Source organism: Pocillopora damicornis, chromosome 2, assembly GCF_964200805.1.
Source record: "Pocillopora damicornis chromosome 2, jaPocDami1.2, whole genome shotgun sequence".
Lineage (NCBI taxonomy): Eukaryota > Metazoa > Cnidaria > Anthozoa > Scleractinia > Pocilloporidae > Pocillopora > Pocillopora damicornis.
Genome location: NC_142671.1, coordinates 31,272,500 through 31,299,418, shown reverse-complemented (window position 1 = coordinate 31,299,418; position 26,919 = coordinate 31,272,500). Strand labels below are relative to the sequence as shown.

The following is a 26,919-nucleotide window of genomic DNA, read 5'->3' as shown; positions in this document are numbered from 1 at the left end:
CCTTAGCCCATATCCGGAAGTATTCGATAAGGAAGGGAAATAAAACTGAAAAGGGCTCTCTATCATAATTTTCTCTACACGAGCCCTATAAACGAGTCTTACTCGGCTAAGACGGAAAGACCCAAGTACTATCTCTAGGCTTAGAGGTATAGGATGTTAAATGGGTGGAGGAGGATGAGGGTTTTTCAGTGTAGGGGTAAAGGGAGGGGGGGTTATAATGACTGCCCTAAAAAGGAATATTTTATCACATTTAAAAATCACTTTCTTTTTCTTTTCGTTCGTTACTTCAAAATCGGCAATCTCGTTCAAGGGCTATTCATGAGTCGAGAAGAATCTCAAACGGACGAGTGCACGTGCTGTAAATGAGAAAGTTAGGCATTATTTATTGTAGAAATTGCGAAGATTGCCGGGAAATATTCCTCGAACCCACTTTCCAACGAAGATTATAGAAAAAGCAACGGATTCTTAAGGTCTCTCTGATTAGCTGCATTGTTATAGCACGATGAAATATAACATAAAAAACAAGTTATCGCATTCAAGTGGCTGAAATGGATTGTTTTGTTAAAATTTTGTTTAGCACGGGATGAGAAATTGGAAAAGGGTTAAGAACTATTGCCTACCGCACGCTCATAATATTGGGCTTTAAAAAATAATTGCGACGAAGTAACATAAGACGGGTATTTTTTCTTCCAGCAGATTACGCCTTGACCATGATGTACCGCCACAGCGCTAAAGACATCTTTACTTATTTACCACGACTGGAGCAATCGGAGCCGAAATGATCTGACGATATCGCAAGAATATAAGCCAGAGAACAGTCACTTTGAAGACGAAAATTTTTTCATTAATTCAGTCCCAGAACCTACAGACACTCATTCACTCAAAGTATTTACACGTGCTTCATCTACAACTAAAACCACTACAAACTGGCTTCCTGGTTCGAAAATTTACACTTCAAAATTGCACATGTGCTACACATGAACGATGTCTGCCAAAGAGGGCGTGGAACTGTTTCTCTCCCGTCTGCGCAGGCCCAGCTGATCACGTGATGCAGTCAGAGCCTCGAAGGCGCGCTGCCTTTTTAACTTCTTCCTCCACTGAAAGGCGATGTCAACAGCTTCTTTGCGATCGGACGAAGCGTCTTGCTCAGGAGGATGCAGAACCTGGAACGTAATAAGAACCGTGATCATCTGTTTTCCCAAAGCTTTTTTTAAATTTTTTTTTATGTTTAAATAAAGGACCTCTAAAGAGACTCGCCGTATTACCTTCACACAAGCCGCCTCAGCTGCTTTTAGGGTTTTCACAACAGCTTGCATCAGATTCTGTGCGTTTTTTACGAGCATCGCGTCCGCCTGAAGAAAATGAAAAAGACCGAAATCAGATAATTTACAATTATTCACTGAAGAGGAATTGGCTAGCTGTAGATATTTACTGAGCTGCGAAGGGGCGAAGTACGGCACTCAGGCGAGTAGTTGTTTTAGTAAATACTAAAACAGAGATAATAAAGCACAAAAAGATGGTTTTAACTCATTCATTCCTGCAACGGTCAGGAGTAAATCCCTCGCGAGTGGAAATACATTTAGATACGACTCGTCTGCTCCCCGTATTGTGAAACTTACCGAAATGTCCGAGGGAGTGGCTGCTTTGACAGACGATATGATCTTCAGCTGTGTGCTGATAGTTGGCAGGTATTCCGCATAGTAGAGCAGGTCACTCTTACTTCTGAACACAACCAACAGAAAAATACCTCGCTCAGTTTATGACTTAGCAAAATCAAATACTCATAAATGCACAAACAAAACATAACTAAGAACCCTGGAAACATCCACTAACCTTTCGTCTGCACATTGTTCAGCTATAACGTGAGCAAACTTGAGGATAAACTTGGCGTTGGAAGCGATACCTTTTGCGGTGTTGATCAATTCCATTTTGTTCTAACAGGGAAGACAAACACTGTGAGAGATATATTTTGAGAAATTGGTGAGATACTCCCCAAGGAGAACTTGGATAACGCAATACTTTGGACAACTGAAGGATTCATAAAAATAAAAAAAAGTCGAAACACTTAAGATACTATCAGAATGAACACAGGACAGACACTCTCATGTGGTTAATTCACGCCAAAAACAAGCAAAACAAAAAGGGAATGCCAACACTGAAAAGCGAATTTCCTATGCCCAGAAACGTGGCCATTCTCACATAATATTGCCTTAACAAAGAACACAACAACCTCTTTAGACCATTCTCAGACAAGGTAATGAGTCACGCTCAATGTAAGAAAACGATCGTTTCGCAACCTCAGTACCTGAATTCGATTTCGTCCTCGAGCTAATTTAGCGATGTGAAGCATTTGCTGCGCCATTTCTTTGGCCACCTTGACAATGGAATTGTTTTCTTCCTCCCATTTGTCAGTTTCTTCTTGCAGGAGTTGAGCTGCCAGCTAAAATAAAAAAAGAAGGTTTTGAAAAACTTTGATAAATTTCCTGGAGATGCACCTTGCATACCGGTGAAGGAGAATCTGGAGAAAAGAGATCCAAGATGTGGCTGGCATTTTCGACACGCAGTTTAGCTCCTTATGATATTTGAATTGTCCCCCCCCCCCCGTTCTGATAAGGCCCCCTCTGAAATTTTCTTGTAACACCAGATATACACTCAAGGACGAAAAGGGGGGGGGGGGTGTAGGAACGTTTACGGAATTTAGGCACTGTTTACCTCAATTGACTTGGAGCTTTTCCTCGCCCTTAGTTCTTCAATTGATGTTGATTTCCATTCGGATGAGTCACCTCGAGTAAGTCCTGAGACACTCGCGGCTCTATACCGAGTCTTCGTTCTTCTCTGTTTGAGAGACTCAGTCGAGGAAAATCGTTGATGGAGCTCATCAACGAGGGCTTTTCTCATCAGGTCTGTTTCACTGGCTGATCCCCAGGGTCCTCGCAGTCGGCGCACTTCTGGAGTACTGTCCGTGTCGGAAAATGAAGATCTTCTCTTCAAGGAATCATTTCTCTTATTTGGGAGGCAATTAATGACTGATGTTAGTTTTAAAGTCAGTGATGGCCAATCAATATTTTGAACCTCCAAGAGATCAGGAGAATGATTTGAACCGGATTGCTTTATAAACTCTTTACACCTTAACATCAGTATCCACATTCTCCGTACTCTATCCTATACATTTCCTTGTCTACCGAAAAGGAGAATTTGGTTAACAATCAAGAACTTCTTTAGTTGATGATCATTTCCCTTATTCTCGTAACCTACATGTGTAATTCAGGGGTGATATTGTGGGGAGAAATTGGATCCTAGTCTCTCTTTTTGGTTAAAGGATTAACCAAGACTTTTCAAGCTTAAGCCTGCATGTCATTGTGGAAGGCCATTAGTGTCCAGCGACATGACTTAACAAACAGCTCCTATAGACTCATTTGTAAAATTCAGCATGAAAAATAATTTCCAGAATGCTGCAAATCATAATAAAATCATTCCTCCTTTCAACGTCTTTTTCGGGCAAGTTTGGCAAACACGACTGTTTTACGCAAGGATTACACATCAGAAAGCTGGAGAAACTGAATGGATAACGTTCAAAATAAGAGTAAAGAGAAATGAACTTAAATGAGAGATATACTGTTCAAAAGGTTTACCCTTTACCTCCCATGAATGACGAGAGAGAATTTCTCCTTACAATATCAATACAATATCAAGCATAGAAGTGATGAGAATAAAGTAAAATATCAATTAGGGGATTGTTAGTTGATCAAATACCAAATTCTCCAAATTGACATCATAACAATTGTATGGCAGACAGTAAGGAGAATTACTAATGAGATCTTGGGGGTTACAGGGTTGAGTGCTTCGTTGAACCACTGAAATAAGATTGTGGCCATGTTATCATACGATTGGTGCTAACACAGTGCGATACATGTCAGGGAGAAACTGACTTCTCCGTAATTTTCAACTTCATTATTTGCCCTTAACACTCTAACATCAGTATGCATATTCTCCATACTGTTCTCTATACGTTTCCTGAGGTGCTAACAAGGAGAATTTGTTTAACAATCAAGAGCATCTTTAGTTGGTGATCATTTTCTTTATTCTCATGACCTTAATATGTGATTCAGGAGTGATATTGTAAGGAGAAATTATATGCTAATCACTCTTGGGCTGTAAAGGGTTAAAGGGATTGATTTAAACACAACTGTGCCTGGAGAAAGTTCACTTACATCATATAGAGCCATGTCATCGAAATAAGAGCTGATCTCTGGTGATTGGCTCCCTTCTTCTGACTCTCTCCTCGAGGGGTTGGAGGATCGTAACATACTTTCCTCAGAGGGGACAGGTTTTGCTACAGATGGCCAACGGGATGAACCCGCGATAGCTCCCGTCTCTTCTTCATTGAGAGACTCAAAACTCTGGGATGGATCCATATGTGATATGCCTAATAAATCCTGGAAAACGTCTGATCAACAGAGAAAAAATTAAACCTGATTAGCCACAGCCCAATAAAGCTTATACCAATTTATAAGGCTGCAAAAATAAAAATGGCGAGCTTCTGATCACATGACGACCATAAAAAAATGAAAGTTAGCAAAGATAACTGATTAAGATATATAGAAAGAGCTAATGACCCAAGGGTTAATTTTAAAATACTTCGTAAATTACACACGCTGTGTAAATAGCACACAACTTAATTTACCTTGCACGGCTGTGTTGTCAGCATCTGGAAGTTCATCAAGCGTCGCCATCAAAAGCTGCGCCTTAGACGCCCATTGACGCCTCAACATCTGAAAATGTTCCACAGTCGGCTGGTCTGGATTGTCTAAATTTTATTCCAAGAGACATGTGAGCAACGACCTCTACAGATTACAAACTCAACTGACTGACTTTGGGTTTAAACGTTTCCAAGAAAATACCAGAGTTAAAATGTTCTTAGCAAGGGGAAGGAAAAGGGCAAAAGACGTAAAATGAGATTTAGGCCAAAAAAGGTCGAAAGGCTAGTTAGTCGCCGACAAGGCCGCAAAGGATCTATCTGGAAGTGGAAGTGCAAAATAACGTGGATCTTGAGGGGTCAGAACATTACCTATTTCCTGAACTTGAAGGCTGAGAAAAATCAACTCGACACTTTTAAATCACGATATTCTACAATAAAAAAGTGCAATAATTGTCTTATCGTTCGATTTCTTGGTTTTGTTTTTCATAATTGCATTAAAAAATCACTCTGACAGCTTTAGAAAGCGAGAAACCATTTTCCACAAACAAGCGGGGCACAGTTTTGCACAAGCATAATATCGCGTACGGCAAAACAAAAGAGGACCCGCATGCATGAGAGGATCATTACATGTGGGCAGTTGATTGGCGGGTCTTGGCCAAGCAAAAATGCACGAAATAATTAAGTCTCAAGGTTTTTTTGGCTACATTTTCACTCATCAAAGTGACAGAGTCTTATCTTACCTGCTAGCGCACGTGCAGCAGCAATAACTTGTGGCGTGAGTCTGTCAATAAAGTCCCCAGTCACGCGAACTGTCCTCACTTTACACGCATGGCGAGAATTCTCCACAGCTTTACTGGCGTGTGTTCTAACACGTGCAACTCGTGCTTTGAGTTCATCAGCCTGCATCTCGAAGTCACGCTGTTGTTCCATTCTTTCGCCAAGTTCTGCTTTGCTCACAGCGAGCGCAGCACCGGCCAGACGATCGACTGGTGCCGAGGCTTCAGCCGTTAAGTCGTCGATGAGAGCCGTCAGCAAATGAACCTGGATGTTCACAAGTTAGGTGAAAATGAAAATGTAGGGAAACCCATGTTACAAAAACTCCAAAATAGTAGTGAAATAATACATACATTATTCGATTGTTTAGCATCACATACGAGCGTGCACTTGGCTCATTGCCTGCTCTGGGTTATAAAGCCACTGAGTAAAGTGTACAACATTTAAAGCCCCATTTGAAAGTAATCCTTGAAGTTCTCTTCAAGAGCGATTCCTCCTAAAGCCGCGTTTCTTTTTCTTTTTCTTTGTTAACAGCTGAAAACAGTTATCTCTAACGTCAAGAGCAACAAAACAAAATAAACAACCACATCCAAGCTAGCGTGAAAAGCAATCGATTAAGTTGAGTGCGAGTGATGGACCGGCACGCGAGATCCAAGACGAACACGCACGACAGCCAGAGGTTTCGGGTGTTTGCCCTTTTGCGCGCGTGTTTTTTACGTCAACGTGTCTTGAGAAGCAACACCAGAACAACTGGAAAACACCAAGAAACTGTAGAGCTTAAATGAGGTGTAATTCACCAATCAAGACATCTCGATTTATGTTCACCTACCTTAGTGGCCCACTCCCTTTGAAGAAGATTCATCCTCTCTACCACCCCCATGTAAGACAAACTTTGCTCTAATGTTTTGTGTTCTCGCAATGCCATCTCGGACACTAACCGCGACGTGTCTTGGAGGTCAGCGGTCACCTTGTCAATCGAACTGACTGTTCCCTTGGCTAAGCTAATTTTCTTGGGATCATTACATCTAAAGAGAGGAACATTTTTAAGAACTTATTTAAGAAGAGTACCAATTGAGATATTATCGTTATATTTGTGAGGACAGTGAGGGTCTGTCAACTTTAATATTGGATCAATCTACAACAGAAACAGCGCACTTCCTGGATCATCATTACCAAGCTCATTTCACATTTCAAAAAGAAAAAAAATGGCACAATACAAAAGCCTTTTCTCACTATCAGCCACCCACCCAGCTACTGCCGCATCAACCATTCCTTTAAGAGTTCGCGCATATGACGTTAACATGCGCGAGTTTTCTTGTAATGCATGCTCATCGCCTGCCATGGCTACCGCTGCCAGCTGTTCCACGGGCGCAGAAGTACCAACAGTGACATCATCCACTGCAAATACAAGACTGTGAACTTTCGACGCCCAGTCCCTCCTCCGAAGTTCAAGTCGTTCAACATTTGCAATGTCTGCCGGGTCCCTTGAGAGTGCCTGCAAGAAAAAGAGAGATATTTTACTGAAGAAAGAGAAAAAAACAGTTTAACAGTACATATGTTTAGAAAGGAACGAAAGATAACTTTGGGCTGTTTTCTTTTTCCGATTGGTCTTGCGACCATTTAAGGCTGGAACATGCTTTATTTTCCAACGCAGAGAGGAATTAAATTACCACGTAGTATATTTTTTAAAAAACCCCGATTAAACAGGAACCATTAGCGGAGAGGGTTTTCCCTTTTACATCATCCCAACCATAGTAGTCTCAAGATATTCAGTGGTTTTCTCAACTGAGTTGATAATGTAAATTGGCCACCGTAAAGAGTTTCTAGAGGTAACGTCTCGAGCGTAAGCCTTTTCTCAGAGCAGTCTCACTCGTGCAGCAAAAAATCAGATGCATTTTCTGAAAATTCCCTACATGAGACCTTTACGCATATGATAATACAAAGATACAAAGACAAAATTCAATTCTCTTTCAATTCGCTTTTCCTGGTTCCTTCCACTCTTTTGTAAAGTCGTTGTAAGTTGAGCAACACAAACCTGAGCAGCAGTAATCAGCTGAGGTGTGATTCGTTCAACCTCTACTGATGTCCTCTGAACAAGCTCAACACGCTGCAGAGAGGCTGGATCACGCGCAGGGGCTTCACCTTCATTCCCTGCATCCATAGCGTACTCTTCTGCATCCCCTGCAGCTTTGGCTGCCACAGCCAGCTGCCTGAGGCGGACCACATGTCTGTTTATGTTATCCACCTGGAGGAAGGAATACAGTACCCAGCGTGTGTCTTTAACACAGTCAGATCTCTATGGATCAGCCACTTTAGAAAGGAAGGGGGGGAGGGGAGAGTTTCTAAATAAGCTGTGGTGCTGCGTCGGTGTGGAGTATTACCAGATACTTCCGTTTTATCAACTGAGTTGATATTCTTAATTTGCCACCAAAAGTTACTGAAGCTGACGTTTGGAGCGTTCGCAGCCCTTAGTCAGAGCGAATCACGAATAGCTTACGCTCGAAATGTCACCTTCAGAAACACTTAACGATGGCCAATTAACAAAATCAACTTAGTCGATAAGACCAAATCACCTCTTTAGAACAAACAAGGGAGGATGCCTCTTTGTCAATCTGAGTCACATACTTGTAATTTGAGAGGCTACTGGATCTCAAGCTACCTTACCTGTTTTTTCAATTGCTCTGCATCACCAGAGGTGGCAGCTAGGGCGAGTTTAGATGCCGCAGCTGACCACGGCACAACAATTTCATCAACAGTTCCAGAAAGCACATGCACTTTGGAAGCCCATTCTCGACCAATAGTCTGAAGTCGCTCAACAGTCACTAAGTCACGTGGATCATCTCTAATACCACGTGTTGCTTGTATGATAAGTGGTGTGAGTTTTTCGATCTCTCCTGCACAGACCCGAACACGTCTAGGAAATAGGGAAAATAGTAAATTAAAAAGGTCATTGACAACTGAAGATGGAAAATCAAAGCTAAGAATGAGACAAATATTAGGTGGAAAGGGGAAAACACCATAGTACGTAGAAGTGATTTAAAAAAACCACCGGAGCTCCATGACCGTGCTCGTTCAGTTTCCTTTTTGCGTTCCTAAATCGTGGCTGAATAAGTTAACCCTTTGCATCCTAAGTTCAGTATGCATATTCTCCATACTGTACTCTAAACATTTCCTAAGGTGGTGACAAGGAGAATTTCTTTCACGATCAAGAGTTTCTTTAGCTGGTGATCATTTCCTTTATTCTCCTGACCTTAATATTTGATACAGAAATTTTCTGTTGGTCGAGGATTGAATTGTTTTAGGACGTTGTGCCAAGTCACGTCCAAAAAGCCTAACAACAACCTGTGACAAAGAAATCTGCCGGATTTCATAACTGTTCACTTCTACTAACTGTTTGTCTCCAGATCTTTCTTAGCCGTTCTTTGGGATGTAACACAACGCTCCCACGAACAAACTATCGGGGAGCGTTGCGTGACATCCCAACAGCTACGAAAGAAAATTACTTACTATGAGGAAAAAAAGTACACTTGCCATAACACAAGTTTGGTGCTCACCTCACTCTCTCCAAATTCCGTGCTTTGTCTGCTGACGTGCTCGCCAACATACTCAGCGCAGAGGCTCTGGATTCCACTTTCCTTAGTTCCACCTCTGCTAAGTCAAAGTCTTTGGCCTTCACAGCATTCAGTAATCTAGACACAGGTGCGCGAGAGGTCTGAGACGGTTTAGTGGGGCGAACAGAGCCTACTGCCCACAAATTCTCATCCTGGTGTTCCTCAGTTACCCCTGGAATAAACGTGACATAAACATTGGCTCTATTAGTTTACATGTATGAGTTGACAGATAACTTTTCCTTCGCGAGAACGAAAACCCTATGAAAATTTAGCTCTCCTCCAGCACATGGGGTGGTAGCGGTAGCCGATAATTTGTGTCTCAAATCCTGAAAAATTCTGAATTTTCTTCCGCAATTTCTTAATTTACCTCTTCCGTCAATGCGAGGATTTTTTCTATACTTACATTTCATGCGCAGGTCAAAATAATTTTTTTTATTGCATCAAAGTAATGAAAAGTAATGAAACCATCCTTTTGATGTGAAATTTAAAGCAACTAAACACATTTCAATCCTCTTTAAAATTATCCATACATTTCCCCTTTGCTTCTTGTCAGTGTTAGTAATCGGAAAATTGGGTCGCATCAAAAACCTTAACGAAACATGACAAAGGTTGTGTGTAACTCATTAAGCTAATGAGTTTTCAAATGAAAATTGATCGAGATAAGTTGACCATCAATTTTCAGAGAAGTCCAAATTCTGTAATACGCAAAAAATTTTATTTTTCCATTCAATTTTTTTTTTTTTAGTTTTTCAGCACATCAGTAATTCAAGTTTCACTACACTGTACCAAGCAAGGCTTTCCTGTTGATTCTATCCATTTCATCATCTTCTGAAAAATTGAACAGCAAGTCTTCAGAATCGGTGCTGTAGGCAGGCTGGAATCTGTCTTTTGAAGAGTCCTTTTTCTCTGCCTCTAATGGAAGTTTGCTACGGTGAGCTCTGGGCTCTGGTTTGATCTAAAGTAAATAAAAAAACTTCAAAACCAAGAAGTATATTCCTTCAAAGCAACAAAGCTCCAAATTGTGATTTTTTAAACAATACTTCTAAACCATATTTACTGAATGTGTTCAGAATAAAAACGAAATGGCGAAACGTAAGTAGAAGAGTTAAAATCCCACATTGCAGATTAGGCATTGTTTCCTACGCAAGACTCTCGCGCACTTTTTCGTCCCTGGTTTGTTTGTTTGTTACGCAAGAATCTCGTGCACTGTTTCTTCTCTTGTTCGTTTGTTTGTTTGTTTGTTGCGTACAAATCTCACACGATGTTTCGTCTTTGGCTTGCTTGTTGTAGACAAGAATCTCACGCATTGTTCGTCTCTGGTTTGTTTGTTACGCAAGAATCTCGCGCACTATTTCTTCCCTTGATTGTTTGTTTTTTTGTTACGCAAGAATCTCGCGCACTGTTTTTTCTCTTGTTTGTTTGTTACGCTAGAATCTCGCGCACTGTTTCCTCTCTTCTTTGTTTGTTTGTTACGCGAGAATCTCGCGCACTGTTTCTTCTCTTGTTTGTTTGTTTGTTACGCGAGAATCTCGCGCACTGTTTCTTCTCTTGTTTGTTTGTTACGCAAGAATCTCGTGCACTGTTTCCTCTCTTGTTTGTTTGTTACGCGAGAATCTCGTGCAGTTTCATCTCTTGTTTGTTCGTTTGTTACGAAAGAATCTCGTGCACTGTCTCCTCTCTTATTTGTTTGTTTGTTACCCAAGAATCTCGTGCACTGTTTCTTCTCTTGTTTGTTGTTTGTTACGCAAAATTCTCGTGCACTGTTCTTCTCTTGTTTATTTGTTTGTTACGCGAGAATCTCGCGCACTGTATCTTCCCTTGTTTATTTCTTTGTTGTGCACAAATCTTACACCATGTTTCGTCTTTGGTTTGCTTATTATACGCAAGAATCACACGCAGTGTTTCTTCTCTTGTTTGTTTGTTTGTTAGGCAAGAATCTCGCGCACTGTTTCTTCTCTTGTTGATTTGTTTGTTACACGAGAATCTCGCGCACTGTTTCCTCTCTTGTTTGTTTGTTTGTTTGTTTGTTACGCAAGGATCTCGTGCACTATTTCATCTCCTGTTTTTTTTGTTACGCAAGAATCTCGCGCACTGTTTCTTCTCTCGTTTGTTTGTTTATTACGCTAGAATCTCGCGCACTGTTTCATCTCTTTTTTGTTTGTTTGTTACGCGAGGATCTCCTGCACTGTTTCATCTCCCGTTTGTTTTTTTGTTACGCAAGAATCTCGCGCACTGTTTCTTCTCTGGTTTGTTTGTTTATGACGATAGAATCTCGCGCACTGTTTCATCTCTTGTTTGTTTATTTGTTACGCAAGAATCTCGGGCACTGTTTCCTCTCTTGTTCTGTTTGTTTGTTACGCAAGAATCTCGTGCACTGTTTCTTCTCTGGTTTGTTTGTTGGTTACGCGAAAATGTCGCGCACTGTTTCATCTCTTGTTCGTTTGTTTGTTACGCAAGAATCTCGTGCACTGTTTCCTCTCTTGTTTGTTTTTTTGTTAAGCAAGAATCTCGCGCACTGGTTAATCTCTTGTTTGTTTGTTTGCTACGCGAGAATCTCGCGTACTGTTTCCTCTCTTGCTTGTTTATTACGCGAGAATCTCGCACACTGTTTCCTTTTTTGTTTGTTTATTACGCGAGAATCTCGCGCACTGTTTCCTCTCTTGTTTGTTTGTTTGTTACGCAAGAATCTCGTGCACTGTTTCTTCTCTGGCTGGTTTGTTTGTTTCATGAGAATCTCGCGCACAGCTCTGTCTCTGTTTTGTTTCTTTGCTACGCGAGAATCTCGCGCACATTGTCGTCTCTGGTATGTTTGTTTGTTACGTAAGAATCTCGCGCACTATTTCATGGCTGCTTCGTTTTTTTTGTTACGCGAGAATCCCGCGCAGTGTTTCATGTCTGGTTTGTATGTTTGTTACAAAAGAATATAACACACCGATTCTTCTTTGTCGTCTCTGGTTTGTTTGTTTGTTACGCAAGAATCTCGCGCACTATTTCATGGCTGCTTCGTTTTTTTCGTTTCGCGAGAATCCCGCGCAGTGTTTCATGTCTGGTTTGTTTGTTTGTTACGCAAGAATCTCGCAAACATTTTTTTTTCTGGTTTGTTCGCTTGTTTGCTTGTTCGCGAAATTCAAAACACTTTTGTCAGCGTTATAGAGAGAAGTACTCAAGCTTCAATACTGACGACCATTTCTTGGATTTGCAGAATTAACTGAAGAAATGATCTTTTTCGCTGGAATGTTTAACTTACTTCTTCTTCACCAGAAGGCTCCAAAAGTGTTTCTCCAAAGGGCTCACTATCAAGACCTGCTAGTTGATCTGTTTCATCAACTGATGTTGTGTCACTTGCTATGAGAAATGATAAATTAAAAAAAAAATTGTAAAGTTTGCCAATACAGCATCACATTAAATTTGTGACCGAAATGAGGCACAATTATAATTAGAGTTTCCATCACTGAGTCGAAGAGCATCACGGATGCGTAAACAATTTAATACAGTAATAGTGTGTGATGTGTGAATTTTGCAGGCAATCACATCTGACTCTTTCAGTCGTGCACAACTTTGAAATAGATGCAAGGAGCTTCAAGGAATTTACGCAAATATATTTCAGTGAGTTGTGGGTTACCCATCTATGGAATATTATGTGTATCTGTCCTGTCAACAAGAATATAAACAACAACAACAAAAACAAAGGAATCCTTTTATTTTTACCTGAAGGAGAGTAGTGTCCCCTTAAAATTTCAAACAAATCCAGCATGTTGTCCTTTGTACTTAAGCCTTTAGCGCCGGTCAGTTCAGCGCTATAGTCAGTTAAATCTGCAGCAAAAATATCAAGATATTTATCTTTTCTATGTACATAACAATCACTCCCAATATAGCAAGGCCATTGCACACCCTGTTGACATAATTAGTTTATGCCTGATCAAAAAGCTTCTGGAAAAACTAGTTGGGGTAAAACAAACAAACAAACAAATAAAACTGAAAGCCAGAAACGAAAAGAAGAAAACGAAGACGTTGCTCAGTTCACGCATACACACACACCTATATTAATTCCTGTTGGCCGTTTTAAAGCTGATTTCATTATCTTTACCATCTCTCCCAGCAGTAGGCAATTTTTATAGAGGTTGGTTTGTTGCACATCATCAGTCATATTTACCAGGGCTCCTTCAACACTTTGAACAAAAGCTGGAAGTACTGAAAAAATAAAAACAGGATGTGAACACACTAATTTTAACTTTACTTGCATCGAACCTTGACCTGTAAGTATTAGCCCTTTGACCCCTGGGAGTGACCAGCATCTAATTTCTCCTTACAATATCACCCCTGAAACACACACTAAGGTCATGAGAATAAAGGAAACGATCACCAACTAAAGACTCTCTTGATTGTTAATTAAATTCTCCTTGTCAGCACCTCAGGAAATGTAAAAATAACAGTATGGAGAATATGCATATTAATTTTTAAAGGGTTAATGTCAGTTCTACCAGATGAGGGCAGTATGGCTGAGTGCTGTACTTGTTGCCCTGTAGTCCCAGGCTCGAGCCCTTGCAAATAAGATTGGTTCTTGCATGCATCAAACAACCTGAGTTTAACAATTCCTTAGATGTGTTTTGTACATGGTCAACTGGTTTGCCTCCAGTCAGTTGTTATTTTAAAGCAGTTTATGTCAAGTTAAATACAAGAATATAATTATTTTATCTTATTTCCCCATTTCCTTGTACATTGGCTGTAAAAAAAAACAAAAAACACCCTAATGTTTCATTGTCATTTTAAATATCGACATTAACATCAAAATTAATATTATTATTACATCCATTTTGAAATCATTGGTGATATTTGTAATCTGATTGGCTCTCAATGGTGTTATTTATTCACAAATTTCACCATTTTTTGCTCTAAATCCCATCTTTTTCCAAGCCAATGAGGAAGCTAAAATACAATAATTATTATTATATTATAATTATTATAATAAATCAGATTTTGAAAGAATTAATTCAAATTGCAGCAAAATGAAAATCAACTTTTGCAACTTTCTTCAAACCAGCTCACTACTGGATAAATAAAATATTTGAACTAACAGAAAAGACATGTATCTGAGTGACTGAATTTTGCAATTTCAAAATGAATGAAATAAAATGGTAATTGGACTTCATTTCATGCAATTTTGCTCTAAAATCATACTTGTGATTTCAAATCAAATTCTTGCTGTACACTTGTTTGACTTTGAAATCATGCATCTGATTTCAGACCAAATTGCACTCAACTAAGTTCAATTACCATTACATATCATCATCATTATTATTGTGATCATTGTAATAATCACAATCATTTTTTCAATGATTGTTACTATGATTAATTTTATTATCAAACAGTACCAGACTCCAGCTGGCCACAAGCTGTTTGCAGATTTCCCTTGTACATTGGATCAGCAGTTACATCCATCTCCTTCTTGGCAACCATGGTCACTCTTCTTGCTCGGCCAAGCAGTCTAAGGGAGATCTGAGACACCTTGTGAATATCTTGTTGTTGCAATGCTTTTTGACAGTTGGAAATATCTTGTTGGACATTAAAATCTACCAATGAATGAAAATTGGTACTTTCATTAAACATCATGGATTTCTGGCTGGATGCTAACATAAACTAACAGAAGCATGTATAATGTATGTCATATTAATAAATAATGATAATTGTGTGAGGTGAGGAGACTCAGACAGATCTAGTTGTTTATCTATAAACTGCAAAAAGCAGCATTCAAAACAATAAATCAGCTACATGTAAACTCAACTTAACAAGTAGATACATGTCCAGCTACTTTGCATATCATTTAGATATATATTGAAACACCAGGCCTTTCTTTATAAACTGCTTGCCTGGTTTGACAGAGCTACAGATCAATATGCATCAAGAAGGATCTTTATTATTGTTTTATTATTTGTGCAGTCTCAAATTAAACAGGAACATACCAGTCATCAAAACAAAGTCATTGAAGTCTGTTATATCATCCACCATAGAAGTGAGCGCATGAATCCTTGCTGTCCAGTCTCTTCTCAGCTGGCCAAGATGTTCTGGGCAGGTTGTGTCTGTAGGTGTCTGCTTCACTCTTAAAGCTGCAGACACCAATTGTGGGGCAAGTTGCTCTATGTCACCAGCCATGCTGTTGACAGTTTGTACTCCTTTTAAGTTAAAAAAAAAAACGATAAGAGATCATGAACAGGAACTCTATGAATTCAAACGTTGATGTGATGCTTATGCATACACTGGATTTACTGAAGGTGACCTAATAACTAGAAAATTGGACACTGAAAGCTTATTGGCTTCCAAAGAAACTGTTTTGGTGCAATGATGAGAAAGTAGACTATTGGTTGGTTATCATCTAAAAGTTGATAATATAGGTCTGCCATTGTAACAAATTTTCAAAAGGAGAAGTTTTGAGCATTCATCCTTTGGTTGCATTCTTGTTGGTTCTGTGAAATATTTACCTTTGCCCTAACTGGTCACTCTCATTGCTTAGGATTTTTTTGTGTGAGATACCCAATCAAAATTACTTCATTATAAGCATGCAAGAGAATGTAACATGTGCAAGTGTAGCAGCCGACACAATTGAAGAAAGTTTCTAGGACAACTAGTAAGTTTTGCAAGTGAAGAAGCAATATGAAGTGAGGACATATTTTCGCAGACAAGCCCTAGACTGTTTTATTTAATGTAGTTGAGGTATCCCAGTACTTATCACACAATAACATCATTATTGCAGCTTAACGTAATACAATACAAATCAAACTTATAGCAAATCAGTGTACGGTGATAAAGGCATAGCAGCCCTAACAGCAAGGAAGGTGGGTGAGAGTTACGCAGCATTGGGTCAGGACAGCATCATACAAGGTACTAAGAGGTTTTAGCTTTAATTTATAGAAGACCTTCCATGCTTTCATGTAAAGAATGTAATCATGTTATCAAAAATGCTTACTTCTTGCATCAGCTGAAATAGCAGCAGACTGTCTGGCCACCTCTGCCAGCATTGTGGCATGTTTCTGGAATTCCTCAGCTTTCCCTTTCAGTCTGGTCACTGCATGTTCCTGACTTTGTACACTCATATCCTGCATACAGAAGTTGTGCATGATGCACAATTAACCCTTTGGATGTACTGTAACTTCTGTTACTTTAAAATTTTTACAGAGCCACAATAGAGAATTCTTGTTGTCCTGAACCTTATTGAAAAAGGCAAAGAAACTTAATGCACAGGGTTTGGGATGCTTTTGCTAAAAATTTAGTGGTGACTAGTCTCTCAAGTTCAAACCTAGGAACAAGACCTGAGATGAAACTACATGCATGGTTATTGACATGAAAGCTCAGCAATTCAGAGAAAACAAGACAACCACTTTGTCACATAATTAACCTTTAAATCCTATGTATGACTGAGACAGTATGTCTCCTTACAATGTTGATACAACGTCATGCAGACAAGTGATGAGAATAATAACAAAAAATGTCAATTGGGGAACTATTGGTTGATCAAATACCAAATTCTCTGCACTAATATCATACAAATTGTATGGCAGACAGTTAGGAGAATTGGTAATAAGATCTTGGGACTGAAAAGGTTAAAGAACCAGAAGGGCCCCATGAATTTTTCAGGTGTGTAATGGACAGAATGATGCACACATGTCTATCATTTCTATTTAAAAAACTGAAACTATATATTAAACTAAAGATACACTATTAGTTTATGTACCAAGAGCGATGCTGTAGCTGCTTGTATCATATTGTGTACAGGGAGCTCAGCATCAGCAAATACAGTTGTGACGTGATCAACGACAGCAGTGGAAACATGGCGGTCAAGCCTTTTAAGTTCAGTTGATAACCTTTCAGATGCTATGTCCAGTTTATGCCTGTTGATATGAATAAAAATTAAAAAATCTAACCCTAAATAGACATCAAATTGTCTGGGTGAGGGTTAAGGATATTATCAGAGAAAGGTAACCACTTATTAACAAATGTTTTTAAATAATCAGATTGTTTGAACCTAGAGTACAGAATGCATAAATTGGTGAGATTCTTCCCTTCAGCCTTACATCGAGAGAATTTTTACCAACATGCTCTGCCTTACAGACTTATACTCTAAATCTTGAAGAAATGTCATTTGCACTTGAACAAGAAGCATCAATTTAATTTCTCATTTCAAAATTTTGACACCTTTTCTGTGCTACTTCTTTTATAAGAGACATATTTCAATCAATTGGCATCAGTTTTAAAAAGTTGTATTAGTTTTGAAGACCTAAACCAACATGAGCACTAATTTGGTCTTGTAAAATATCCTTAACTCACCTTGTTCTTTGTGACAAAGGCTTGGCTAAAAGGGTTTTCTGCAGCTCTGCAAGTTCATTTCTCATTTGGAGAACCTTGAAGAACATGGAATAATTATATTGTCATGTATTTTTTAAGCTGATGATTTTATAGTTAACAGCCCTATATACTGAAAGTATAAATCTGTTTTTATTACAGTTATTTTAAGTCCAGTTTTGAAAAAAAAGGGTCAGAAAATTTTTTGATATTTAGAAAACCTAGTACATACTTGATCTTTTCCAAACTGCATCAGAAATTGTACAATAAATTACTTTTGAGAGAAAAAACAGTCATTTCATTTGAACTTCATATTTGAAACCTATTTTCAATTTAATGTACTGTTCAGGTATATTCTATGACCACTCTCCCATGTTGGAGCATGATGAAAGTTTTTCATGTAATTATAATCATGCCTAGTATATATATATATACTATATATGCTAGAGTCAATAAAGGTATTTCAAGCCACAAGTTTAACCAGGTTGCTGTTCCTTAGCAGGAAGAGACTTAGAAGTATAACCATCACATCTTCTGTGGGAAGGTATAATAGTCCATATACTGGGTAAAGCAAATGTATTCCCTAACCTACATTTTTTGTGTAAACTATACTACCTAAAGGTGACAGGAATGCATTACTTCAACACCTCATTTCAATGGCCTAAACAGCCACCACATGTCTCTGATAGTTCTGTAGGCTTAGATCCTCCGAGGAACCCTCTGAATATACCTGTGACTCTGACTTAAAATATTCTTACCCTAAGACAGTACAATACTGTATAATTTTAGGGATAAGCTTTGATTTTCACAATAGTGACTAAGCGAGAGTGGTCCCCACTGAAGCTCAGGTTTTAGCAACCAAAATGTACAGGGTTTATACCACAAGGCAAAATTTTTTAAAAGAGTGGATAACACTATCCAATAGATATTTCACTATCCAGTGGATAACTGTTAAGAAAACGTACTGTGCTGTCCACCAATTTATCCAGTGGATAGTGTTATCCAGTTTTTGAACAACTGGGGCCAGGTCACTAATTACAGTTACCAATTAACAACACTCACACTCTGACAAGCCTGCACAATGCGATCTCTTCTTTCTCCTTCACAAGTGTTGGCTACACCCATGCTACTACGGACAATAGCATCCAGGTAAGAGTCAAGGTCATTACCAGCTTCCAGCCTGCTGTGGGGAGACAGCTGCTTATGAGCCTGTCAAAACAAAAAAGCAAAACAACAAGCAAAAACTTTGTATCAGTCTTAAGAAGTTGGTTTCAATCATCACGAAACTAAAACTTTTCAACCTAATAACAACAATGAAGTGAAAACAAGATAAATCAACATTCTTATCTTTTGTCCAAGTTACCCTTTGACTAAATTAAAATCTAACTTCTCACACAGGCTGTTTGCCCTTTAACTCTAACGAATGACCAAGACAGAATTTCTCCTTACCATATCGATACAATATCAGGGAGACAAGTGATGAGAATAAAGAAAAATATCAATTAGGGGATTACTGGTTGATTTAATCAAGAGCGCCCCTATTGAGCGCCCCTAGTAAGCACTCTCACTCAATTAGCAACCACCCGTATTCTGTTTCAGTAATAGCACTGTTAGAGTACATGTACATTGACATCAACTGTGGTCCATCTTCCTTTCATTGCTCACTTAAAACCTCGCAACAAAAAGGGGTCTTTGTCTCAGTCTCTTGACTGTTCCGTCACCAAAAAAATACCTTTTCTAGTGTGGCAGCCATGTAACCAGGTTCATCAACACTCCAACCAAGATCATCCCGAGCCTCCACAGTTTTAATGATTTCAGTACACGCCAACATGATTTGACCAACCACATAGTCACGGCTTGCCTACAGTGAAGAAAAAAAAAAAGTCCGAGAGAGTATTGTAACCAGGAGAAGAAAATCCATCATGCTTTGTGTATCTCATCCAGAGTCAAACAAAGGACATCTACAGGCTAATCTCACAGGTTATTAACATGGAACTTCTCCCTATAATATTCAAACACTATCCTGCAAACAGGTATTGAGAAACTCCAACTTATCAGGTAGAAGTTGTCTGGATCTACCAGCAAATTCTCATAACTGATTTGCAAGAAAATGTGTAGCAGCTAGAGGGGAGAATTAACAATCAGATCTTGGGAGTTAAAGGGTTAAGCTAAGCAAGTATGTTACCAACAGATGAGAATACCCTACATTTTACATCTTAACCACCTCACTCCTTGGGGTGGCCAAAAGGGAATTTTTCCTTCATTTATGGATATATTTTCCAGCATAAAGGAGAACAAAAGAAAGAAAAATATCAGTTCAGAGACATTGTTGGTTTTAACACCACACTTTTTAAAATCAAAAAAAAAAATTTAAAAGAGCTCAAATTAAATGAAATAATTGACCACTAATGCAGAGATCTGAGATGTAATGGTTTACTATTACCATGGATACATGTACATGATTTAAAAGAATTTATATCAAATAATTATCATATTCTATATTAAGTGTTCTCAACCAAAGGGAATTTCTAGTTTGCTGGTGTTAAAATAAAGGTCATAAGGACCATATCTAAATTTCTCCTTCACAACCCTCTTTCTCATTTTTGCAGCTGAAACCTAGATCTAAATCATTTACCTGGGTGGCTGTAACCCTGTAGGATTCAAAATATCCCTGTGTCATTGAGTCCAAAAATGTCATCTTTCAATTTTGGATGATATCTAATTATGTTATAAAGAAGTTTGATAGACCAAATTTCCACCATCTATAAAAAAACTTCTCTAGATACCTTAGCTTGAAGATTGGCTGTGTTGATTAGATATGTCTGCATGGATGCTGATAGCAGTCCAACAGACTTCTTTAGAACCATCATGGCTGACAAGAGTCTGTCTCTGTGACGAGGGTTACTCAGCTCCTAAGTACATAACAAACAACACTATTGTACATATACTATGATTTTATCATTCAAAGAAACAAAATCTAACCTGTGCACTATTCTGAGAAGAGTAGTTTTTAGCTCAGACCTGGGTAAAATTGGTATGGCTCTTGGCCAACCTGACAACCAAATTGATGTTTTCTCACAGTGTAAAAATTTTCTTTAAGTTTTCTAAAACTGAACATAAGTAAAAAAAATTGCAAGAACTCTTTATTGAATGTACAATATTATAAAAACTGAGAGAGGGAAGTTAAATATTTTCACAGCACCTTTGTTCTTAAAAAAAAAAAAAAAAATCCATAGCAATGAGGGAAAAATAGACTGAAGAAAAAACCAAACAAACCCTGTCACACACTCTCTCAAATTGATTCAGACTTGTAACTACAGTATATACAAAGAGTACCTACTTTCTGCCTTTTGTTGCACATGCTTGCCAGGAGCATCAAAGACTCTGTGAAGTCCTAAAACTCAGAAATAATACACAAGATTAATTAAAAATACTTTCCAAATTAGGTGGGCACACATGAACAGGTATTGAAACTATTCTATAAAATCCTAGTTCCTCATCATAATAGCACTCTTATAACTACTGGTACTGGTAATTACCTTGAAATTAACAACCAGACTCCTCATGGAAGTGACACCCTCTACTAGTGCAAGTCTGTCCATTACCCAGTGAGCTGCTCGTACAATCTTGCGCACCTCAGCTTGATCATATACAAGCAAGATCTGTTTTGAAAGATTTACATTAAAAGATACACTATAAACACCTTACTAAACTACACTACTGTGCAAACCTGTGATAAAACCATTGGTGTACATATAGTGTACAGGTTAACAAGGATGGTAATTAAACCCAATATTGATACTATTATAGCCGCAAACGCTAATCACACGTATTTCAAACTTTACTAGAACAAACTTGACACATTGTTGAATACGGTAACTGAAAATGACAAAATTACAAACACGCGAATGAGCATAAAATAACTTACATCGTATGAGTGAAAGTAATGGAAAACGACAAAGCGAGATAAACAAGGATACTTACAAGACGAATGTGACCAACCCAAAGACGAAAACATGAAACCCAGAGCTAGATATGTAACGGTAATTTTCACAAACTAGACAACTAACCAAATAAATTACGCGCAACCAATATATATACGATATGCAAATAAATATAACAAGTACAAATCTGGTAACTGACAAAGGACACTAATGGAAGACGAGAAAATAAACACCTAACACGAAACTATGAAACACCAACACTAACAAAAAATGATAGTACAAATTCTTGCGCCTACAACTATCACATGATATCCTTTTAAGACTGCTGAGCAATGTTCATCATTTAAATCCATACATGTTTTTCCTTACACACAGTTGTTCTAGGTGGATAATGTGACTCATTACACCTCAGCCAAAACAGGGAAATATCTTTTGATGTGCCCAAAGTGACTTCCCCAATTTTTAGAACTTCAGCCTGACCTATGAACGCATTTTTCAAAAGTTGATTCACGATGAGATTGTATTTTGCAACAAAATAGTAAATAAAATGAAGAATATTTATTGTATGTGCATCATTCTTTTCACTAGTTGTTAGTCATCTTTAACTTGAATACTCCCATAAGGCTTTATTATCCATCACAGGGTTATCCACTGACATTTAGCCAGCTTTTCCTTATAGTTTACAGTCCTACTCCTTGGTGGAGACAGTGAGGCACTGTAAGAGAGTAGTGTTTGTCAGAAGCCACCATGTAATGACCCAATCAGGTTCACACCAGTCACTTTTTGATTCAGAGTCTAGTGAACAAATCATTGCAGCCCGCTGTACCCCTCATCTTTCTATAATTATAATACATGTAAAATATAAAGTTAAATGTTAAATTCACCTTCATAGTTCCTTCAAGGATATTTCTTGCAGAGTCTACCAGGTTGTACCTCACTTTGCTTGAGAATGGCTGCTGTTTAAGCTGATGTGTTGCCTTCAACAATGCATCCCCTGCTTTTGTCACAGAATCACATGCAGGAGGCATTTCTGTTTTCAAATCCTGTAATATCAGACACAAGATTGACAATTCATTAATCCATACCTGGTCTATATCAATTCAAATATTCATCCAATTCTCACTAACTTACAACCTCTAGAATAAACAAACTTAAGACACTTGATAAACACTTAGAGGTCCATACCAAATTTTACCAAGTCTTAACAACTACTCTCTCATTACAAATTTTTTTTTTTTGCATTGTTTTAACTTAAACTTTAAAACCAATTCCACCAATTAGAGGTTTAAAACATGACTGGTAACTTTGGCCCCTTAAATATGTCTTATGCAGATCGGAAATTTTGCCATCTGTCACTATAATACCAGTAATAATGTTTTGTATTTCAATGGGAATTAAGCAACCAAGTGCACAGGTTCAAACTTCTAACAAAGTTTTTAATGTTACGGAAAATAAAAATGTACAGATATTGTCAGCACTAACTAATTTTCTCTTTAAATCCAAGTTTATACTTGTTTGTTTGTTTTTTTTCTTGTATTGTTCTTTAAAAAAATTACAGTTTGGCAAACATTACTTATTGGATTCCCTATTTGCCTGATCAGTTAAAATTTAAAGGTTTGCACCTAAGTGACCACGACACAATCACTAATACAGTGCTCATTTTTTCCAAGAGCTCAAAGTTACCAAAAATTGATTTTCTAATCTCAATTCCCATCATCACAAGAACACATTTACTACAATTTTTCTCTCTGATTTGTGCTAATTCAATTTTCAAAACATAACATTTATAAAAAGAATCTCTGAAGACTGGAGTATTACTAAGCTACCTGCAGATATCAAAAAGCAAAAAAATTAATGTATCTTTTCAGAAGGCCTGTTCAATATACAACTTACATCATCTGTTGTTTCAGAGACCAATGCTTGAGCAGTCAGTACAAGGCTCTTGATGGCCTCTCTGATCTGCTGGGCACTGGATACCAAGTCTGGCAAAGGAACACCATCCCTTTGTGCTGCCTCATTCAATAAAATCACCTGGGACACCTGAAGATTATTAAGTATAATGCATCTAATACACATAGCAACCCTTCTTGTTTTATACAGAAAATAATGCTTAATGATTAATTTGCACTGCAATTAGCACAGGAAGGAAGAGAAGGTTGGCACCAGTTTCTTCCTTGACTTCTGCATTTTTCACCTCACGCTGCTCATTCCTGTACCATTGCTGTTTTGCTGCTGTCCCTTACAATCTCCCCTGTGTTATTTTTGGTTACTCTCTTTTATACATAACTTTTGAGCACAGGTTTATTGCTGTTATAGGAGGGGAATGTTCATACAGTTTTTACCTCTACCAGACACTGCCTGATGTGTTACATTGTTTAGTATGTTGTTAACTTAATCATGTTGAAACTTTGTAGGATATTTATTTTTCTTAGTTTAACCCTTTAATCCCTGAGAGTGACTAGCATATAATTACTTGTCACAGTATCACCCTTGAATCACACATTTAGGTCACGAGAATAAAGGAAATCATCAACAACTAAAGAAGCTCTGGATTGTTAAAAAAATTATCCTTGTTGGTACCTTAGGAAATGTATAAAGAACAGTATGGAGAATATGTGTACTGATGTTAGAGTGTAAAGGGTTAAGGATGAAGCACATGTACCAGTGGGGAGACCCAATGGCCTAATGGTTAGTGCATTGTGCTCCTGGTCAAGAGGTCTGGGGTCGAGGCCTGGCTGGGTCAATGTGTTGTGTTCTTTAGCAAGACACTTTACTCTCCCCATGCCTCTCCCCACCCAGGAGGTATAATTGGGTACTGGCAGGGAAGCCTGATGAAATGCTTGGGGATAATTTTGTGATAAACTAGCATCCCATCCAGGAGGGAATAGTGATACTCCTTGCTGCTTCATGCTCCATGGAAACTGGAATAAGCTCCAGCTAAATGAGCCAGTATGCCAAAATACAAAATTTTATTTGTACCAGAGGCAAAATACAAAGAGCAAATCAAAGTACTAAGGTTAATTTAATACCATTCTTGCCTCAAATTCATTTTAAACCATACCAGAATTCCTAACAGAGTTAAAAAGTCACTAATAGGACATTCATTCTACTACCATACCGGAATTATACTGCTTAGCTTCTACGGCAAATCGCTGCGCAAGAATCTCTAAATAAGTCATTGCTTGCGGCGGATAAAGTAACGCGAATAATGTTTCCACTGGAATGAGAGATCAGTTTTCCTGAACAATTTCCTTTCAGCCACTTCCGTGACCTCCGCAATCTAATTCATGGAGTCAGAAGAAGAATATTCCACGAAGGATAGTGGGCTATACTTACTGTACATTGTAAGAAGCGCAGTCGATCCGACAAAATCAAAATTATACTTCTCCCAGGAATTAATCCAGCATGCAAATTATCTTCGATCAACAAATTTACCAACCTGAGAGGCAATTGGCGCCAAAACGAACTCGATTGACTTCGTCTGAACAAGAGAAGACAGCAGTTTGGCAGACATCCCTTTAGCTATGTTAATTCCATCTTCAAAATTTGATAAGATGTTCAATGAATTGCCTTCGTTGGCTATCGAAAGGCAGACGCTAACCACTGAAGCCACAAAGTTGACATTGTTGATGTTTTCGATGCCAACGACGGAGCGAGGATCTGGGTATAGTATGCTATGTGAGTACGTCGTTTATGCTGAAGCAGAATTTCCCGCTCTCTGCTCCTTTCTTTTCGCGTCAAGAAAACCCTCCATCAGTCTTCCATTTCCCAAACAAGTACGGTCTTTTGCCAAAAATTAAAGTTTTCCCCGATTTGACTTGCTACGCTGATGTTGCGTACCTCTTTGGTCACTGTAGGACAAATAAGTTAAGGTAAAAGTGTCACGTATTCAACGCCTGATAATAGAGTGGTTTAGCAAGAGGACGGGAACGTCATTTCAGAACGGGAAAGCGCGCGGATAATCTGGACACGACTCTATTTCGACTTCCGGTGTTAGCGTTGCCGTTCTCCCCATCAAGTTCAGGACGTCATTTCGCTGGTTTTCCCGTCGTGATCAAAACGCCAAGTATTTGCGTTCATTGTGTACTCATAAACGAGATGATGCTGTTTGGAATGATTTAAGAACTCGTTTCCAGGATAACCAGGTTCCTTTCTTTATTTTATTCGGTGAATTTGTGAAAGTTTACCGCTACATTTATTCTGGATTCCCGAAAGGAAACACGATCGTCAGCAAGCGATCTAAGATTTTAGGACTCAGTTACCTTTTGTAATTGAGCGTGGCTTTAAGCAACGTAAGGGCTTTTCTTTGATACATTTCTTAAACCATGTATGAAAACTCCAAGAATGGTTGCTGTTAATTTTATCGTGAATCATGTCATCAATAAATTAAGCTTGCTTCATGTTGAAGTTTATCAAAATGAAACAACACGAAGGTTACCTGCTATATTATTCATTGTTATTTGTTGTCATTGTCATTTTAACCGTGACTAAAAACTGTTCTGCGAATTGAAGTCAGAGATAAAAAAAAATTTGAGAATAGCTCGGGTTTTGCACTTTTTTATGTCTTTAGTTTTTGATCAGCGCCGGTGAAAACTAAGACAAGAAAGTCATCTACGAAAGAAAATAACAATCAACTTGATTTCGGCACGGCTTTCTAAATCTATTAATTTGATTCAGTCTTGAATGACTTTATTCGTTAAAAAAAAATCGAATTAAACAAAAACAAAAATAAAACAGGAACGAAGTCTGATTCCTCAGTCTAACCGTTTCGTTGGTGACTAGTTTGAGTGCATTTCATTTGTTCATAGTTAAACGGGAACTCATTGTAAACAACTCCATCGTTGGGTCGCTTGATCTCTAAATGTTTTCGTCATAACTTCTGATAACTCCGTTCAAAATGCATTGCAACTCTAAGAGGGTGGTGCTCAAAAGAGGTGTACAGTAATGATTGAGAAGAATATTCAGTAAACAAGGGAAAAAACCGCGACGATTTAAATTCCAAATTATACTTTACAAAATTATGAAGAAAAACGAGTAGTGCTAAAATCTAGAAGCACGAAACGAAATGACAGCGATACAAATCATAGAAAAAAAAATATTTAGTGGGCTTCAAAATCTGATAGACTCGAGACTAGAATGGAATAATTTCAAAGTTTAACCGCCCATGTGGATTCATGTTAACTACTCACTTGTAGTAAACTATCCTCGGTTTGTGCTTGTTACACCCTCAAAGAGGATAATTTCGTTGTCCTTCGAGTGGTCTACGAAACCGAAAAAATTCAAAGCTGATAATGATCCTAAAGAGCCAAGGTTAGGATATTCAAGAACGAAACAAAAGAACAAATATAGCGTGGACGGTTCGTTGAAACGACTGCTAAGTCACTTTTCAACACAACGCGACGGCGTTCTCGACCCAGTTTCTTCTCGGCATTTTTGCTGCGCGCGCCGTTCTGAAATGACGTTCCCGTCTTCTTGCTAAACCACTCTATTCACGGCACGGCACGGCTTCATAGTCAGACAAATCGCAAACACAAATTTTGATGAGAAACGGAACGCT

General features: G+C 38.4%; 1 protein-coding gene across 2 annotated transcripts; it reads right to left on the bottom strand.

Moving 5' to 3' along the window:
- Window positions 1-851: 851 nt before the first annotated feature.
- Window positions 852-25,026, bottom strand: LOC113674091 (uncharacterized). Of its 2 annotated transcripts, none has more exons than XM_089197862.1 (31): window positions 24,802-25,026; window positions 23,256-23,402; window positions 22,247-22,405; window positions 20,958-21,080; window positions 20,759-20,812; window positions 20,205-20,330; window positions 19,151-19,279; window positions 18,481-18,627; window positions 17,404-17,477; window positions 16,811-16,967; window positions 16,046-16,175; window positions 15,045-15,254; window positions 14,457-14,654; window positions 13,123-13,275; window positions 12,793-12,897; window positions 12,332-12,429; window positions 9,871-10,039; window positions 9,028-9,256; window positions 8,138-8,387; window positions 7,509-7,718; window positions 6,721-6,968; window positions 6,303-6,498; window positions 5,440-5,740; window positions 4,685-4,807; window positions 4,212-4,447; window positions 2,713-3,003; window positions 2,306-2,440; window positions 1,834-1,934; window positions 1,620-1,722; window positions 1,266-1,352; window positions 852-1,163 (listed from the first exon to the last, which is right to left on the bottom strand). In XM_089197862.1, exons 1-31 carry the CDS (start codon window positions 24,874-24,876, stop codon window positions 972-974), a joined length of 4,956 nt encoding a protein of 1,651 aa, XP_089053988.1. In that variant the 5' UTR covers window positions 24,877-25,026; the 3' UTR covers window positions 852-971. The 2 variants fall into 2 exon arrangements, with proteins under 2 accessions (XP_089053988.1, XP_089053989.1); XM_089197863.1 differs by lacking the exon at window positions 24,802-25,026 and adding an exon at window positions 23,984-24,286.
- Between the last annotated feature and the right edge of the window lie 1,893 nt (window positions 25,027-26,919).

What these genes read in the sequence shown, in the direction of transcription:
- LOC113674091 (XM_089197863.1), bottom strand. Translation starts at nt 24,271, where the DNA reads ATGAAGCAGCAAGGAGTATCACTATTCCCTCCTGGATGGGATGCTAGT. An exon ending in TGACTTTGTTTTGATGACTG is followed by an intron (nt 14,655 to 15,044) that starts GTATGTTCCTGT and finishes ATTCATTGGTAG; the next exon opens with ATTTTAATGTCCAACAAGAT. An exon ending in CCACTCCCTCGGACATTTCG is followed by an intron (nt 1,353 to 1,619) that starts GTAAGTTTCACA and finishes CATTTTCTTCAG; the next exon opens with GCGGACGCGATGCTCGTAAA.